Below are 19,265 nucleotides of genomic sequence, written 5' to 3'. Positions count from 1 at the left end.
GACCTTTGACCTTTTGGCAAGAAACTTCCCCAAAAATATATATTGGGTAATACATGCCATACATCAAGTTTTAAAAAAAAACCTTCAGGCATATTGCATTTTAAGGAAAGTAGTGATATTTTGAGGAGTTGACCTTGACCTTTGACCCCTGACCTTTGACCCACGACCCCCAACTTCCCTAGATAATCACTGCCCATTGGTACAAGCATATATACTAAGTTCCATGAAGATACCTTGAACCATTTGCGAGATATGGAGAAAAACATGAAATTTCAAAAAAAAATTCACAAAATAACCTGTGACCTTTGACCTTTGACCCTGTGACCCTAAAATCCACACAAAGTATTATCCCCCAAGGATATACCCTCATACCAAGTTTGATGTAAAACCACCACACGGCTCTTGAGATATCGACAAAAACAAAACGGGACGGACGGACGGACGGACGGACGACCCGAAAACATAATGCCTCCGGCCACTTCGTTGCGGAGGCATAAAAAGGGGTATATCTTCACTGAAAATTACATATACGTGTCGTTCTGATAGAAACAATTATGTTTCACACAACAACATTCTACAGTCACATACAGCTTCTTACTCAATAGTTCAGAATTGTAAAGGCATATCACAGAGATTGAAATACTAAGTATGTTCATGTCAGAATTGGATGTAATCTTTATAGGTCCATCAATCACGGTCTATACTGGGTGTAGAAATGAAGGACATAAGGGGGAAAAACTTGATCACACGCATGATATGACTATATTTATACAATGTATTAACAAAACACAATTTGTGGTATCTCTTTTTTGAATTTGAAAAGATGATTTCACCCTCTTCTGTCTTAAGAGGTGGAGACTATCTTTACAGAAAATACGAAGTCAGACAAATTGCAAGGCCAAACAAGCCAAGGGACTGTGGTCAGGTATGGGAAAATATTGATTTGCGGAAATATGCCCAGGTCTTCCATTACATTTGGATTTTCACTGATCAATACACTTGTTATGTGTTTTCATTAAAAATAATGTTCCTTGCAGCCTAGATTGTTCATGACACCAGCACTGGGCCCACTGTATTGATGAATGCTGACTTAACATGGAAGAAAATAAAGGTAGACCTCAGGGTACAATCTATACAAGCTCTAATATCACAGCAAGAAGAGAGTGAAAATCTGATGCATGCAAAGCTGGACGAATGATACACAAGCCATGACTGTTAGTCACTTCACCACTCTAATGAAATTCAATGAACCTATTGCACTGCAAGGTTGGTCACATGACTAGGATATTTCATTCAGTCTTGTTTCTTGGTCACATGACATTCATAGCGTGTTACCTTGGCAACATGATCTATCTCATTTTCTTGGTCACATGACTAGGACATCTCATTCTGTAAATCATATGACTAATATCTCTGTGTATAGGTCATGACTAGGATATTTCTTGTGACTTGCGTGTAGGTCAAACGATGACTTTGATGTCATGCGACCAACATCACATCTCATTAGCATAATTACATTTATAACCACTAATATCCCTATTTCATGTAATACCTCAAAGGTCAAAATTTTAAAGCTCTCTAATCTGGGGCTCCAACTTTGGTGAAAAATTTACAGTATTCTGTTTGATTAGTTGCATATTTCTTAGAGGCAACTTCCACATGGTGCTGCATTGCACTTTTAAGTGACTGACATTCATCTGGTTACAAAATAGCCTAATCTCACATGAATCTTTACAGCATTTTGACATCTTTTGTTCCACCAAGTTCATTCAAAGTAACTTCAGCATTTGGATGATTTTTTTCCCTCACATACAATAATCCGAACATGCTTTTCAGCACTAATATCAATAGGATAATTTTCCATATTAAGGTAGACTGAGTAGATGATGCATTGTGCTGAAAAGTCTTGGATGTTATATTATTACTGTGCCATGTACTTGCTAAATCCAGACGTAGGCAATCTGTAAATGTCAGCTCTTGTCAGCACTCGTCCTTGTATTTTGAATAGTAAGCAGGACCAAGGAGCTCCATGAACATCATGTGATCAGGGCGTCATCCTCATCGTACCACGATCTTCGTCTGAGAAAATGAAACCAGAGAGAGAGAAAAAAAAAGTACAGAGAAAAGTAATTGCAGATTTTTAATACGCTGGACATCGACATAAGCCTACAGTCGAACACACTGTCTAAGCACAAATCCACTAAAACTGTGAGTTTGTGAGTTCTACTGAGTGGCACCATGGTAAGAGCACACAAATCAAATCATACCGTGTATATGGATAAGGGCTTTCTACCAATGAACTGAAGGTGAGAACCATGATGCACTTCTAAAGACTTGTCTTATTCATATCACGACATGAATGATCTTTTCTTCTAAGCACATAACTTTAAGAAGTAAATTTTGTTAACAAAAACATAGAAAACATGCACAACATTCATTATCTCCTTACAGGGGCTTTAGGATGAGAGGCAAGAAATCAAACATTCTACAAGTCTCTCTACATTCAAAATAGCTCTAGACCCTCGAACATTGCTCCAGTTACTTGTTTTATGGTCCATGCCATATTCACTGCTACGTACTACTACTATGACTACCACAACCACCCCTACTACTACCACTAATGATGATGAAAACAATGAGGATTCAATCACCTTGTCTATGGTATGGATGTTCGAACCAGACAGGTTTTGAATTCTGAACCTCATGTTTACGAGTTTGATGTCTTAGCCACTTCACCATTGTGCTTTCAATCCAATCATAGGACCAACTTCTAATGCATCCACTCACCTACAACAGCAGAGGGCACCCTGGAGCCTGTGTCGAAGCTGCCACCTCTCAAACATGCTGGATTGTGTGTGGAAGGACCCCCGACCCGGGATAGCCTCATCGCAAGTCTCCGCCATGAAATTTTGCAGCCTGCCCTCAACAAAGCCTGTCCTCTGGTACTCCTGAAATCAAGCAAAACAAATGACATAAAAAAAAGAAAGAGACAAGACCACTTAATATCAAAAGGCAAAGATTTGCAATGTGAAAAAAAAGTCTGGAAGTCTAATCAAATTGTGTTGAGGGAGGAAAAATGGATAAAAAAGAGAAGAATTGACTTGTTTGTAAGCTAGCTTACCTTCATTGTCTCATAGGTGTCCATGATGACAGCAATTATGAGACTGAGCACCACGTAGATGAAGAGACTGATGAACGAGTAGAGATAGATGCGACTGAAAATGTAGATGACCTGATTGCGATCCGACATCTCCCGGAATGTGGCGTACATGTCGTCTCCATTGATCAACGAAAACATGCATTCTATGGAGATTTCCAGAGTGCGGAACTGAGGGAAGAATCAAAGTGAATTCAAATCAAAGTAGGAAAGCACTTAGACAGCACAAACCTTTACAAAGCAGATAATTTCTACCCCTCTGAAAATCACCCTATTACCTTTCTAGTGTCTCTATATGTTGTACATTTAGCTTCTTGCTGTGCCCCAAGCATACGTTAAGTGTGTTTAATGCACACCTCAAATTATATATACAACTTGAATCCCCCTTTTTGGCCCTATTTGCTAATGATGAGAATCCACCAAACAATTCAAAACAATTCCTAGATCCACAGTGGCCTAAACCACTACCAAACTTTAGTCACCTGTTCCTTGTGTCATTAACTTTTTCTGTAAGCTTCATCCAAATCTGTTCACATCTTTTTGAATTCTTCTGCAAATAGACAAACCAACACTGTAAATAACAATAAAAAAGTAAAAAAAATAACCTCCTTGGCAGAGATAGTAATCAGTATTTTCTCAATACTCTCTGCATTCCTGCCAAGCTACTAAATGTGACCCTGCATTACAAAACCAACAAAAAGTCGCCAGACATGGATTTTTAGTTAAGAGCATATTGTGAAAGAGCACATTTTAAGCTTTAAAATGATGTATAACTCAATTCAAAAGGACTCTCCTACCCCATTATAATAGTGCAAAGAAAGCACACACTCCGGAAAGTGCGAACTGAGAAAACAGGCTCTGAAGTAAAGGGTCTATTCAAGCGCTTAATCTTAACCAAGCCGTGCTAGCTGTGCGATAAATGGAACAAGTCGTTCCAAGTGTTAACAGGTTGTTAACCACCAGAGCAACACGAATGAAGGGATTATCAGATTAAGCTGAAATTGAGCATGCTTTATTAACACATTCTGTAGATGATTAATGCCAACTTTCAATGCAGTAACATCATTCTTTCTAAAGTTATTGGAGTTGAAAGTGAAGAGTATGGACAGGGGTTTTTTTAAGAAATGAAAAGAGGACTCTACGAGAGACACCTAATCACACTTTTTCACCAAAAAGTGCTCAAGAAAAACTGCTGAAAAACAAGTTCCTGTTCTTTTTATGATCCCAACCTTCAGTATAATGTAGAAGAAGACTTGCTCTTTCAGAAAATATGAAAAACTCAACATTGGCTGGTCTGACCCATTTTACCTATTTTAAGTCCTCACACAAAATCAGTGTGTGCGACTTTTTGTTAGTTTTGTGATGCACGGACACAAATGATATTTCTGCAACTTTGTTACCTCACACTAGCTGCATGGGCACCATAGATGGCACTGATCTATCTCATAGTATTGTGCTTTCATCACACAAAAGTTAATGGTATTTTGCAGGACTATACAGAGTGAGCTGTAAATTTTGACCATTACTTCATTACACAAGCACTGAGGGTGTTTCACTCCACAGTCCAAGATGGTATAATCAGTACATCATGTCTTCCAGCAACCACTTGGTGTTACAATCACTCTTTCCCTTGCATCATCTTTTTATTACTTCATTTTGATTCCAACATAAACTATATTTTCTTTCCCCTTGACTATGTTGTATGATGATAATGGACAACCACATGCATTAACCCTAAAAAGACTGGGCTATTTTGGTAGCTCAAAAGACTGGGGGGGGGGGGCCTAAAGGGCCCCCCCTTAAGATCTCGGCCGTGGATCGCGCGATCGCCGCGGAAATTTGCACAATGGTAGTGTGCAATGTAATCTACAAGATCGTATATTCAAATTTTCCAAAATAGTCTTCTTTTATTTTATTTTGATTAATTATGCTAATTTATGCGAGAAATCAGACTTTTTTATCTAAATCAGTAAATAAAGCTCCAAAAGTGCTCATTTTTGGTCTAGATATTCTTTGTAGCATTCTTAGCAAATATACTTGAAAAAAAATTTGGTATCAAAATTAATTTCTTATTTATTTTATTGTTTTATGAATTTCTTATGTATTTCTCTGTTTTTTCGACCTTTTGTTTTTGTTGTTTTTTTCAACAAAATTTGTGGCAGACCCTTTTTGAAGCATAATACTACTAAAACAAATTGATTTTAGCCATTGAGAGTTAAAATAAGCATATTTATATGAACCATGTGAAAAAACTCAATTTGTATTGACTTTGTACACAAAATCATATTTTTGAGCCATTTTCGGTCTCGCGTGCATGTACAAAAAGTTATGTAACTTCAGAACCGTACCCCCGGGCGTCACAAATTTGGTGTCAAAATGTGCGGGTAACTCGAAAGAAAAAAGTCATAGAGCATCGCGGCGAGAGCATCGCGTGTTGCTGAGTAATCGCGCGAAATGTCGAGGGGGGGGCCTTTTAGGCCCTCCCCCCAGTCTTTTTAGGGTTAAGATGCAAATACAGCTTTAACAAACAAAATGACATTTATCATTAAAATATTTCAAAAGATTTCAAATGGTTGCCATGGTTTGCAACCATTTGGCAACATTTTCAGCATTCTGTTAAAAAAACAACAACAACAACTTACAACTACAATAAGTAATATGTAACCTGGCTCTTCTGGAGAAAAGATTACATTTTTATCTTACATTACATCTTTACAATAAGCATGACAACTGGAGAGGGGTCTTCACCCAAATGTCTGTGGTACATGCATGCATCAACGTTCATTACCTTGGGATGGTATGGTCCCAGTACAATCCATCCAAAGAAGGCGTAGGCACTGTAGATGATGCCAGCACAGATCAGGAAGCGGACGACATTCGGCATGGCATTTTTCAACGTCACTATCAAGATCTGCCGGATGTAAAAATCAAATTCACTGGGTGTACAAGCAGAAACTATTACAATCAAAGTTATCAACTCTGATCAGGAAAAGGCAACTACATGAGAAATCAAGCACTGAGAACCTAGCCACGGCTTGCACTTATCACACTCTCTCTGATTTATTTGTAATGGGGCATGAGCAAGAAATAACATAAAGCTCGAACTGTAGCAGACCGAGCTCTTCACATTCTGCAGAAAAATGAAAACTATTGCAACAAATCCACAAACAATACTGCCTTACCACTAAATAGAACTTTGCAACCTTTATATAAAGGGAAATAAAGAGACATACATGAAAATCCCTGTAAATACAGTGTAAAGTTGAACTCTTCTATACAGTACACTCTACAGGTATGTAAACCCCTTTGTAATAAGAATGAGTTTCTGTTAATTTCCTAGTGTTCTTCCCCAAATTTTGTTCTTTGCACCTTCACCTTCTAAAACCTACCACTATCACAAAGTTTAGTAGATCATACTGGAATTACACTGTTTGAAAAAGAAAAAAATAACTGTATGTGGCTTGTGTAAAATTAGACAAGGTAAAACTACAACAAATGTTTCATTATTAAAGACAACTGAAGAGGAATCAGGGATAAACTGAAACTAATTTCTAAACCTCTCAGCAAAGGACGGTTATACATATCTTTCTCATGTTTATATGACCAAGTCTCAAGTGTTACTGGGTTCATTTGGGGGAGAAAAACTGTATTGACATAGGCTTACATGTGAATGTTTTGACATAGGCTTACATTGTGCAAGAAGGGGTATCGGTAAACCACTGCCAAACAAACTGACTGGATATATTTCATATAGGTCTATTACCCTGTCTTCAAACCATGGCACGGCGAGAAAATCATCATAAAACTGTAAAACTGTTTTTTTTTTAATTACATTGAAATAGATCCAGATAAATAATATCAGGTCGTTCTTGATCTCATAGTATTTAATACTATATTCAATTCTATACTTTTTCCTTCTAGTTCAACCTATTCTGATTTTTGTATTGTATTGCTCAGATTGTAATATTTCAATGGTCAAAAAAAAAATTTATAAAATTGTCAACTGTAATTTGATTCTTTTATGTAATAAGGACTTTCTTGTGAACCTTTTTTTCTTTTCTTTTTTCAATGCATTGAAGAGGCTACCATGTATAAAGAACACACAATAAATAGAATAACCACCAGCATATCTGACATGCCGAAGTGCTAATCTCCACGGGCTGATGTTAGCCAGTGGGAAAATACACACAAACTACCAACAAGATTACTGGAGCTTGGTTTGGCAAATGACATGCAATATCACACCCAAAACAATTTACTATGAAGATGTTGCAATTTTGTGGTCAACCTATTCATACCACCTGATTTCAAATCCTAATTATCACCAGGTGCTACTGTTTACATGAAGTTAGTGCAAACACCTGAACCTAATTCTTTCCTTGAAATCACTCGGCTGTTCTTGTCTAAAAATCAAATGATACTTACATTGTACTTGTTGAAGAATCCCAGGTAGCGCAGCACCCCAAACCACACGAGGAAGCAGCCCATACCAAGCAGAAGACTGCACGAATCGTAGTCGTTGGTATTCTGGAGTGGATGAAGTTACGGTGATACATGTGTCATCCCATATATACACAGAGTTCTGAGTACAATGCACTTTATTGGTAATTCATATGAAAATTATTCCTCTTAATTCATGCTGAATATGTAAACTTCCTCATAAAAGATAAACGTGTGTAAGGAAAACTTCAGAAGTAATGGATATTCAATCTCTTGATCGCTGTTCTCTATGATAAACAGGGATCCAACTTCTTGCTAAAGTACGTCTATGTACATGATCACTTCAGAATGTAGGGTGAACTGAGCTTTAGATTATGAAGATTGAGCAGCCAAAGGATCAAATCTCAAACGTATCTGTTTCACATGCGCACACTGCAGCTTTGCAAAGGCTTTCTGCATAATTCTCACACTGTGGCTCAAGCTCACACCAGGTATGTGTACTGCTCCAGTAGATTCAGCTTCATGAACACTGTAAGTCATGATTCTACTTGACCCTAGCTTCTCAATGGCTTGAAGAGAAGACTATTTTAGAAGAAAAAAAAAAAGGTTGCAATGTCAGAATATCTTGATTGGTAATGAGCAAGGGCCATGCTTTTATGCTGATGATGTGTACATGAAGAGCTGCCCAGCCTGAAAGTTCTCATATCGCATCTGACACAGAAGTTTGCCTTGAACAGTTTTGGCATCAATACTGTTGCAGAAAAAGATCTGCCCTTGATGTGCAATGAGAATATTAAGCTTGCATAAAAATCATGAAGAAACTCTTCCACATACCAGTTATTTATTTTCACCCCACAGCCATGAATTGTGCTGTTTTCATGTAGATTTCATTGCCATGCCACGGACAAATTCCCAGATATACGACGTCTCCAGAGTGAGCAAAGACAGTAATTATAACAACACCACCATAATCCTCACCATCACCAACATCATCATAATCCTCACCACCATCATCAGTACCACCATCTTCACTATCACCACCACCATCACCATCATCACCACCACCACCATCATCACCACCACCATCACCACCATCATCACTATCACCATCACCATCATCACCACCATCATCATCACTATCATCACCACCATCATAACCACCATCATCATCACCATCACAAACATCACTGTTGCCATCACCATCACCATCATTACCACCATCACCATCACCATCACCATCATTACCACCATCATCACCATCACCATCACCCTCACTATCATTACCACAACCATCATCACCATCATCACCACCATCATCACCATCACCATCACCACCACTATCACCATCACCATCACCATCACCATCACCATCACCATCACCATCACCATCACCATCACCATCACCATCACCATCACCATCACCATCACCATCACCATCACCATCACCATCACCATCACCATCACCATCACCATCACCATCACCATCACCATCACCATCACCATCACCACTGTATACTCACCCTGACCTCAATGAGAATCTTGAAGGCAGATCCCGCTATTGTGCAGATATCATTGACGATGATCAGAACATACCAGAGGTTGAGGAACTCCATCCTTTCACTTCTACTCAGCTTGGCATTGAAGTGCTCCTCGAAGAACTTCACAGTTTTCTAGAAGAGAAATGGGATCGCCACAACAGAAATCTATCACACTCATGTAAAGAGGGTGTTATCTGAAACCATTTCATGCTTTTGCCTGTTAAATCTAAAGACAATCATAACAAATATTCCACTTTCCCTAAACCCAAGTAAAATATGAATGCATATTATACTCATCGACCTAATTAAATACATGTACATTATGCAAAAGCCATCCCATGTTACAGCACCCTTCTCATTGGGAGTATGTGTCTTATTTTTTTTTTTTTTGTACAAAAAATAAGGACCACAACCTTATCATCCCACCCTTTATGGACTCAAAAGCACATGCTGAAAATGTGCAAAATTGTTCTACCAATGAAAATCCATGAATATACATCACAGGTTTAACCAGGTTGAACACACAAAATTATTTTAATACTCTGATCCTAAGATGAGTACCAAGTGCATACATACACTTCTCTGTTCATTACTGTACGCCAGGATTGCAGATTTGACAACTTACAAAACTGTCAGGAAGTCCCAATTTGCAAATAAATTAAACTCTCTAACTACAGTATGTCCCCCCAAAAAATTACAATCAGATTTCGCAGTGATAAATCTCAATACATTGTATGATCAAACTGTCTAAATGCTACTTCAGGGTCTTAAAACATAACATCTTAGTTTTACTTTGCAGAAAATCCCATTCAATTTGGTTAAGTGGTCACAGAGAAATGTGGATCATTGTAAAGCATGTCATGGGTTTGATTCTTCCAAATCTAGCACGTGAATGTCCTTGGAACTGCATATTGTGTGAACACAATGGACAGAACTCGGAGGGAGGGATTCCTGACATGCTCTACAAACCTCCTAATTTCTCTTTGACCACAGAAGCAAATCGGATGGGGTTTTCTATAAGATGTGGGTAATAAGTTGTAGTTTCATACCCAGAAATTGAATTCGGATTGATTCACTATTTTTAAAGTTATCATTGTGGAGCGTCCCATTGTAAATTTTTGGGGGACATACGGTATACAGTGTATGACATATACAGTAGACCTATGTATGCACTCTACTGCACTGCAATAGTAGACTCCCATCTGCTTGATTTTTTTTTCTTTTTTTTTAAAGATTACAGATTACCCAGACACATACTCTCTTGAGTTTCTGGGCCTTGACAATTGACCGGATGCAGAGGATAGCGGACAGCAGACAGAGTGAGATGACCAGTATGTCCAGGAAATAGGTCATCATGGCCCGGGGATTTTGAGACTCCTCTACACATAACAGGAAAGAAACAACATGGTGAAAGGTTACACAAATCCCTAAAAATCTATGACAACAATACAAACAATTACACAATGGACAATCAATCAGTAGCAGCTCCATGTTGCTCGGAATAAAAACACTACAACTAATTTACCTTTCTTGGCACAGTTAAGATTGACTGGAAATCTATTTTGACAGCTTCATTTCATCAATTTTAATAACCAGTACAATTATTAAAATTTACAGTTGCAATTGTATCAGCCTGATAATTAGCTGTAATTATCAATCTTTCGATATTTATGATAAGATTTATTAAGTATCTACTTTAATAAATAACTAGTTTAATAGATAAGATTTTAATCTAAAAATACAAAATGAATTTAAAAAATCAGTGCATGTCACCTGAGTACTACCTACAACGGACGCACATTGCATTTTTGATCTCACTGTGATGACAAAGTTTTGTTTCATCATCATCTGACTTCTAGAAGCAACACAGCTCTACCGCTGGTTGTCACTCTTCTCCAGCAGTATCAACTACATTTTTGTGCTGTATATTATATAACATCCCAAATGCTTTTAAACCAGTGGGACAATAACAAAGCTAGATCCCACAGAATGATGATTGGTTGAATGTGTATCCAGGCAACTACCCTCCCCCCCCCCCCCCCCCCCCCGGCTAAATACTGGTTAGTAATACGGTTAGAGTAAAGATTAGGTTTAGGGTATAGAGTTTGGGTTAGGGTTAGGGTCAGGGGAAGGATCCAGGGTAATTGCCCAGGGGGTAATTGCCCTAGACCCATTGAATGAACTCATCCAGTCAAATTTTGAAGGGAAAATTTAAAAGCAGAGGTTGACATATAACCTTATAAAAATGAAAGTAAGAATTCTTGCTGAACTTCTGACTGCACATCAATACTGTCAAACACTTACCATGACATATTGCTAAGTGGAGGTTCACACAATGTGATGCATCGAACAGCATCGTAACTCAAAAGACCTGCGAACTTGAAGTCAGTAATTTATGCAAAAATAATTGTTTTGCCTATAAATCAAAAAATAAAGCTCCAAGATTTCTAATCTATGGTGAACATATTCTTTTCAATTTCCTCAACAATGATATTGAAGCAAAAATTTGGCTTCATAATTATTTCTTATGTATTTTATTGTTTATCTGATTTCTTATGTATTTTATTGTTTATCTAATTTCTTATGTATTTTATTGTTTATCTAATTTCTTATGTATTTCTTTTTTACTTTTTGTTTTCGTTGTTTTTTCTGTCACTTTGAAGTTTTTTAAAGCATAATCAGGCTAAAATAAATCATTATCAGCCATTGAAAGTAAGAATATTTATTTTTATATGAATTAATTGTAAAAACACAATTTACATTAGATTTGTACACAAAATCATGTTTTTGAGCAATTTTGGGGTCAACAAAATTTTTTCAAAGGGGCATGACTTCAAAACAGTATGCCCACCAACAAATTTGGTCTCAAAAGTTGCGCGATACTTGAGAGAAAAAAGTCATAAAATGTCGCGGCAAAAGCATCACGCGTTGCGGAATAATCACGCGAAACGTCGAGGGGCGGGGGCCAAAATGCCCCCCCCCCCCTTGGGAATAGGGTTAATGGACATTATGTTTAAATTTCATAGAGGTTGTTTACTCATTTGTTTGGTGTTTTTTTACTGTTCCTCTTTAAAAGACTGTGTACTTGGTCCGTTTTGTTAGAAAAACCAGGTAAAAAGCAAGGGACTGGCCTTGATTTGAACCTCTATAAATACATATATTACGCTTTCTCTCCATGAAACCAATTCCTTTTATTCAAACGTATGAATTTTGGAAAGAGAACCCCCTGTGCATCTTATGTGTTCGCTCATGGCTGACATGTTCGAATAAATTCAAACAACCCCCTCCATTTAATTGCTGGTAGAGAGCTGGAAATGACAACAAATCGAAACTCTGTCACAAAGATTCTGACAAACTGTTTGAACATTGATTGTTCCCATCTTAAACCATTCATAAGAATATCTGTGAATATCTCTCTGCATAAATTACATGTGCAGGTGTATGCATTTCTACAAAACAGGAAGCAAAAAGATATTTTTGCATTCTGTAGGTATGTCAGATATTGTGACTGCAAGTGAATCTGTGTATTAAAGCGCAATAACAAGTACATACCCGTGTGTGTGTTGCCCATGACAGCTAGTAATAGATCTTAGACTCATAAAACAGTCTATTCTTACCAACTTCCTGAGTATTGTTGATAGTGCAGTTGTGGTAGAAGTCATGCATCACAGACAAAGACACCGGAACCCTTCCTGTGTGCTGTGTGTTATCGTAGGTTATCTGTTTCAAGTAGGATCAAAAGATGAAAAGTGAAAATGAATTATATCACCTAAGAGAGACTGAATGATCAATGCAGAAGAATATTTACAGTCTGTATCTAACAAAAAAAATAAATAAATAAATAAAAAAAAATTATATATATATATATATATGGGCCGTGACGCGAGAAAAGGGCCCTTAGCGGCGCTGCGCGCAAACGCTAGAAAACGGCGCGAAAGTTTAACAAAGCAATACGCGCAAAAAAAGATCAACTGGCTAACTACGCGGAAATGCATAGACGCATCAAAAAGTGACAGGATTTGGACAAAACATGCTGTTTTGAATGTCGTAATTGGAGCATTTAGGAGTGGAATTTCAGACAAAGGTTTGCATATCCAAATACGTCAGAGTTTCTTCTACAATATGGAGGTGAAAACTCATTTTCGGTATATAATGCTCTAAGGCCCTTTTCTCGCGTCACGGCCCATATATATATATATATATATATATATATATATATGTATATATATATATATAATTATATAATCATCAGAGATATGTTGATAAACCCTTAAGGACTGAATATAAATGAAAATAAATCACAAAAGGATAACAAATCCTAGGATATCAGTCTTGAGGATTTCTAGTAAAAGTGATTATTTGGTAGCCTGCTGGTCCAAGAGCTGAGAGGCAATATGCAGCTAAACATCTACATCCATGCTGACACAGTCCTTACTAAACATGAAAAAAAAAAATAGAATACACAAATATTCACTTAAAAATAAAACAAAATAAGATGAGTATGCTGCCATGCCAGGCTAATTCCTCAAGTTCAAGTCGTCATTTCTCCTTCTTTTTTTTGACAAAGTTGCATTCTTAACAATATTTCATTTGATGTGATGCAGACTCAACATAAACAAATTGCATACTGTAGGCCAGTTGTGATACAGTGAATTTTACGACAATAATCATAATGACATTTCTTTTCAAATATTCAGAAACTACAGACAGTAACATAACCCATTTCTGCTAGAAAGAACAATGTAACATTATCAAGAAATAACCCAAAATATGATACTTAACTTGGACTTCCCTAATGAAATTTCAATTACCATAAATCAAGTCAGCACTGAGCAAATGTACGCTGGAACAGACAGACAGTGACCAATCATAATGAGACAAATCTTACCACATTTTTCTTCATGATCTCATAGAAAGAAAACTTACCGTGATGTCACAAAAGAAAAAGACTTACTGTGATGTCACAAAAAAAGAAAAGACTTACTGTGATGTCACAAAAGAAAAAGACTTACTGTGATGTCACAAAAAATAAAAAGACTTACTGTGATATTGAATTTGATGCAGTCTGGAATGGAGAATGCTTTCCCCGAGTCCTTGAGGTGGACACTGCTAACCATGAAGTTGAGTCTGAGTTCTCGCATGCTGCCATAAGAAACACAAATATCAAATTAATAACCAACTAGAAATGTCGCTATGGCGACTGGTATGCCTCCGCCATAATGCATGATTCTCCTAATAGGTCTATAGTACATGTGGACAATGTGTGATTACATTTTCACAAAATTGGCAAAATATTGAAATGACATGATTGTCACAAATGCATTGAATGTTTACCTTCTTTGACCTGTGTTTAATTGGGTTAAACATGCATACATCAAGTTAAAAAAATAATCCTGCTGGCATTGCATAAGTATAAGGAAAATAGTAAAATTTTTTGAAGTATTGCCCTTAACCTTTGACCCCTGACCTTTGACCCCATGCACCCTAAATTCCCTAGATAACCACTGCCAGTCAGTAGATGCATATATACTATGTTCCATGAAGATACCTTGAACAATTTCCAAGATACAGAGAAAAAAGTAAAATTTTAACATTTTACTTGACCTTTTGACCTTTGACCTTTTGACCTAATGACCCCAAACTTTCACCAGAGAATCTTAATTGGGTAGTACATGTATACACTAAGTTTCAAGAAAATATCTTCAGGCATTGCATAGATATGGGGGAAATAGTAAAATTTTAAGCATTTGACCTTGACCTTTTGACCTTTGACCTTGAGCATGTGCACCCAAAAGTTGATAGGCACAACTTCACCCCCTAATACACATACATGCCAAGTTTCATTAGGATACCTTAAAAGGTTTTGGTAGTTACCCTGTCCACAAAAGTCATTACGGACGGACGGAAGGACGGACGGACGGAAGGACGGACGGACGGACGGACGGACGGACGGAAGGACGGACGGACGGACGGACGGACAACCCGAAAACATAATGCCTCCGGCACCACTTCGTGGCGGAGGCATAAAAAACTACATTCTATTGATACCACTAATGACATGAATAAACCACTCCCCTGGGTTCCAAAGGGGGGGGGGGGGGCATCCAGTATTCTGCCAGGAACAAACTTCAAACAACAGTCATCAATATACTGATCCATTGTATTGAAGGGACTGTACAGTACTGGTTGTATTAACTTAGCTCAAGCACTTTTGGTTCTAGAGAAAATCTGTAACGATTTGTTACGGGGGGCCTGGGGGCCCCCAGGTGGGGCATGGTGCCCATTTGATGGAATTGAGATTTTATCCCCCCTGGGAATGCTACCTGCCAAGTTTGGTGAAAATTCATCTTGGGTTTTCAAGAAGAAGAAAATGTACAATTTAAGCCATGTAAGAACCCCTTCCCATCCCCCTCCCCTGGGTCCCAAGGGGGCACCGCTGATGCTGTCATGAATAAACTTGAAACTACAGTCATCAATGTACTAAGCTAACTCATAGTATTAACTTAGCTTTATCACTTCTGGTTCTGGAGAACACGATTTTTTTAAAGATTCCTTTAATTTTGGGGGTTTGGGCCCCCATGGGGGCCCCCAGGTAGGGCATGGTGCCCATTTGAAGAAATTGAGATCCTATCCCCCAAGGGATTCTCCCTGCCAAGTTTGGTAAAAATCGGTCAAGGGGTTCTCAAGAAGAAGATGAAAATGTAAAAAGTTAACGCACCATGGATGAAGGACAAACAGCGGTCGCAATAGCTCACTTGAGCCTTCAGCTCAGGTGAGCTAAAAAGGTATCATTTTTTAATTGACTTTCTGATTTTCCTCAAAATTTCGCTGATGTGTTCTACTAATAATGCTGCTTCCACTAAATCCACATTGGTTTCCTTTAACTTGAAGTTTTTTTTTCAACTACTACTGGCTTGTCTAGACTTTTCTCAAATTAAGTGTTCTATTATTTTTGTTGCCCTAACTGATTTCATATACACTCAGCAAAAAAAGAAAGTAAACACTTTTTTGAGGTAATATTATGCGTAGAAGATTTTGATGAAAATCAATGTATTACATACCATATTAAAGGTAATTTAATTGGCTATTAAGCAAATAGGTTAATCAAAAAGTAAACTTTACGCATGAGTGAGCACATTCGTTTTTTTCCTCTATAGCACAAAATAAAAAATTGCAAAAATTGACATGTTAAATTTCATTTGCAAATGCCCTTCACGATAACGTAGGCAACAAAGATCAGTTTAACACAATGAGAGACATGAATTAAATAGCAAAAATAAGTTTTCGTTCTCTTTATCTCTGTATAATAACCTCTAAAAAAGCAAAGTGGGAAACTAAAGGGGGAAATAAACATTTTCTGTCAAGTCAAACTTCACATAACATAGGGAATGATAAGCATAAAGATGATTAAATGAGCAGAATTTCTTTATCTATTTCTGTTAATCTAGTGATTTAAAAATTCATGAGACAAATTCAAGAGTCAAACATTATTTACAATTTCGTAATTTGAAAAGACGTTCAAATTTCTATCAATTTATGTTACTTATTACTTCTTCTCTTATTTCATTTGAATTTAGATTTGACAAAAGATTCTTTATTTTCCTCCATTATTTTTAGCCTTCTTTGATTATTTTGGCTTTAAAGATATCATAGAGATCAATGATTTATATTTGCAACTTGATTCATGTTTCGCTTTGTGTAAAATTTGTTGTTTGTTCTTATTGTTCTATGGGAAAGCACATACGCATGAATGACAACTTGTTCAGTTTTGCAATCTTTACTTTTGTGCCCTGGAAGAGAAAAACAAAGGTGTTCACTTATAGAATGCGTAAAATTTCCCTTTTTGTTGACCTACCAGGTTGATAGCCAATTAACTTACCTTAGTTTGATAAGGTATATAATACTTAGCTTTCGGCCAAATATTCTATGAGAAATCTTAACTTGAAAAAGCGTTTACTTTCTTTTTTCGCTGAGTGTAATGTACTTTGGGTAGATTTCTATTTAGGGCTGTTTTTACAGTGACACCACTATTTCTGTAATAAAGCAAAGAAACATGGCAGACTACTTACGTGTCAAAATTAAGGCTCTGGTTGTGTTCCGCCAGGTAATCTTTGACTGATACATTGGGATTTTGTGCCAGGGAAATAACAATGTAATCTGAAAGAAAGCAAAGGAAGGAAGGGAGATAAAATGTTTTGAAGCGTAAGACATGTGATGGTAAATGATACAGTACTGCATTTAGAACTCTATATACTGCCTTATATACTACACCATGTGCAGCACTGGCAGACAACATTTATTTTCAACCCTCTAACTACAGCATTGCCATCAACTGAAAGTGGTATTCTCTTGAAATTATGTCTCATGCACTTCTCTAATTAGCAAGATGGTAAATTCAAACTCACAGCTCACACTGGAAATCACTGATGAAAATTGGAATTATGTGCAAATATCACCCTTTATACTGCTACCATTAAGTCACAGTTACAGACTAAAATCAGTAAAATGTGCAAGAAAGTTTATCCCATACATGGTAGCATCAAAAGGCTAGTTACATCATTTGGAGCTAAATTACAGCAGTAGCCATGGGGCTTTAAAGGGGATGGCTAGTAACTGATCAGTAGGAATCAGTGGAAATGCTTAGAGATGATGATTGTTCCAATCCTTGTAGGATTCATTCAAGAGTACATTATATATGGGCCATGACGCAAGAAAAGGGCCCTTAGCACCGCTGCGCGCAAACGCCAGAAAACCGCGCAGAAGTTTGACAAAGCAATACGCGCAAAAAAGATCAACTGGCTATAACTACGCGCACACGCATAGACGTATCAAAAAGTGACAGGATTTAGGCAAAACATGCTTTTTTTTAATGTCGTAATGGGGTCATTTAGGATTGGAATTTCAGAAAAAGATTTGCATATCTAAATGCGTCAGAGTTTCTTCTACAATGTGGAGGTAAACCTCATTTTCGGTATTTAATGCCCTAAGGGCCCTTTTCTCGCATCACAGCCCATATCTATTGTTGTGTGAAAATTATTTGCTTCAGAATGGTCTCATATTCAAGTAATGTGCAGTTTAGTGTTTCCAGGTTAGCATGCCTGGTCAGTGACGGGGCATTAAGCTGCACATCACTTGAATATGAGACCGTTCTGAAGCAAACAATTTTCACACAACAATAGATATATAATGCACTCTTAAATGAATCCCGCAAGAATTGGAACAATCATCCCCCAGCATTCGCACTGATTCCCACTGATCAGTTACTAGCCTTCCCCTGTAAACAAGGTATACGGTACACTTAATAATCTTCAGTGTAAATTCTGACACTACAAGACTGCTCTCAGTGTAAATTATGAGATTCAATGCTTTACCTCAAGCACATGTTTACCTGCTTAGATTTTATATGTTCAATATACCATGTTTCTGGGGTGAGACCTGAGCTACGGAAACAAGAATGGGAGCTGGACTGCATTTTTCATTTAAAATGCAATTCTGTTGGCTTAACAAGTAATCAAGCATCTCTTTGGTAACTTTTAGTCATCCTGCTAACAATCCACGAAAGGATTTTTTTTTCTGTCTGTGCTTCCTTCTTTTTTTTTATAGCAACTGCCACTACCAGCAGATTTCAGCACACAGTGGCAAAAGATTTTATATAATAATACAATAATAATAATGATAATAATAATAATACAATAATAATAATAATAATAATAATAATAATAATAATAATAATAATAATAATAATAATAATAACAATAATAATAATAATAATAATAATAATAATAATAATAATAATAATAATAATAATAATAATAATTATAACAACAACAATAATAATGATGTCTTATTTATCCAGGGTAGCCTCTTTAGTGTTGCCACTGCTCTTCCAGAGGGCCCGGCCATTATTATCACCCTAGCATTGCCAGGCATCCATTTACACCCCAGAATCAAGAGGATATCATTTTTTCAGTGTACAAGAAATACTCACATTAACAAGACTCCCGCAGACAAAAGTCAGCTTGAATAAAAGGTTGTTATACTGGTTTCAAATGATTCTATCAATGCGATTTCATATTTGACTCCATGCACAGTAATTACTTAAATGCAGCTTCCACTTTCATACAGAGAAG

General features: G+C 37.0%; 1 protein-coding gene across 1 annotated transcript in view; it reads right to left on the bottom strand.

The window, feature by feature from the left end:
- Window positions 1-1,929: 1,929 nt before the first annotated feature.
- Window positions 1,930-19,265, bottom strand: part of LOC139728139 (mucolipin-3-like) — a 45,459-nt gene continuing 28,123 nt past the window's right edge. The window contains exons 5-14 of the mRNA XM_071639105.1: window positions 17,205-17,292; window positions 14,178-14,277; window positions 12,753-12,855; window positions 10,393-10,514; window positions 9,118-9,267; window positions 7,583-7,684; window positions 5,946-6,068; window positions 3,122-3,328; window positions 2,788-2,948; window positions 1,930-2,079 (exon numbers count right to left, since the gene is read on the bottom strand). Of these exons, the coding sequence (XP_071495206.1) occupies window positions 2,037-2,079; window positions 2,788-2,948; window positions 3,122-3,328; window positions 5,946-6,068; window positions 7,583-7,684; window positions 9,118-9,267; window positions 10,393-10,514; window positions 12,753-12,855; window positions 14,178-14,277; window positions 17,205-17,292 (1,199 nt within the window). The 3' untranslated portion in view covers window positions 1,930-2,036. The remainder of the gene's footprint in view (window positions 2,080-2,787; window positions 2,949-3,121; window positions 3,329-5,945; window positions 6,069-7,582; window positions 7,685-9,117; window positions 9,268-10,392; window positions 10,515-12,752; window positions 12,856-14,177; window positions 14,278-17,204; window positions 17,293-19,265) is intronic.

The sequence above is a fragment of the Diadema antillarum genome, unplaced genomic scaffold (assembly GCF_040938485.1).
Source record: "Diadema antillarum isolate AM-2024a unplaced genomic scaffold, OU_Dant_1.0 seq00000166_RagTag, whole genome shotgun sequence".
Taxonomy (NCBI): Eukaryota; Metazoa; Echinodermata; class Echinoidea; order Diadematoida; family Diadematidae; genus Diadema; species Diadema antillarum.
The sequence above is the reverse complement of the archived record's forward strand: the minus strand, read 5'-3'. Positions and strand labels throughout refer to the sequence as shown.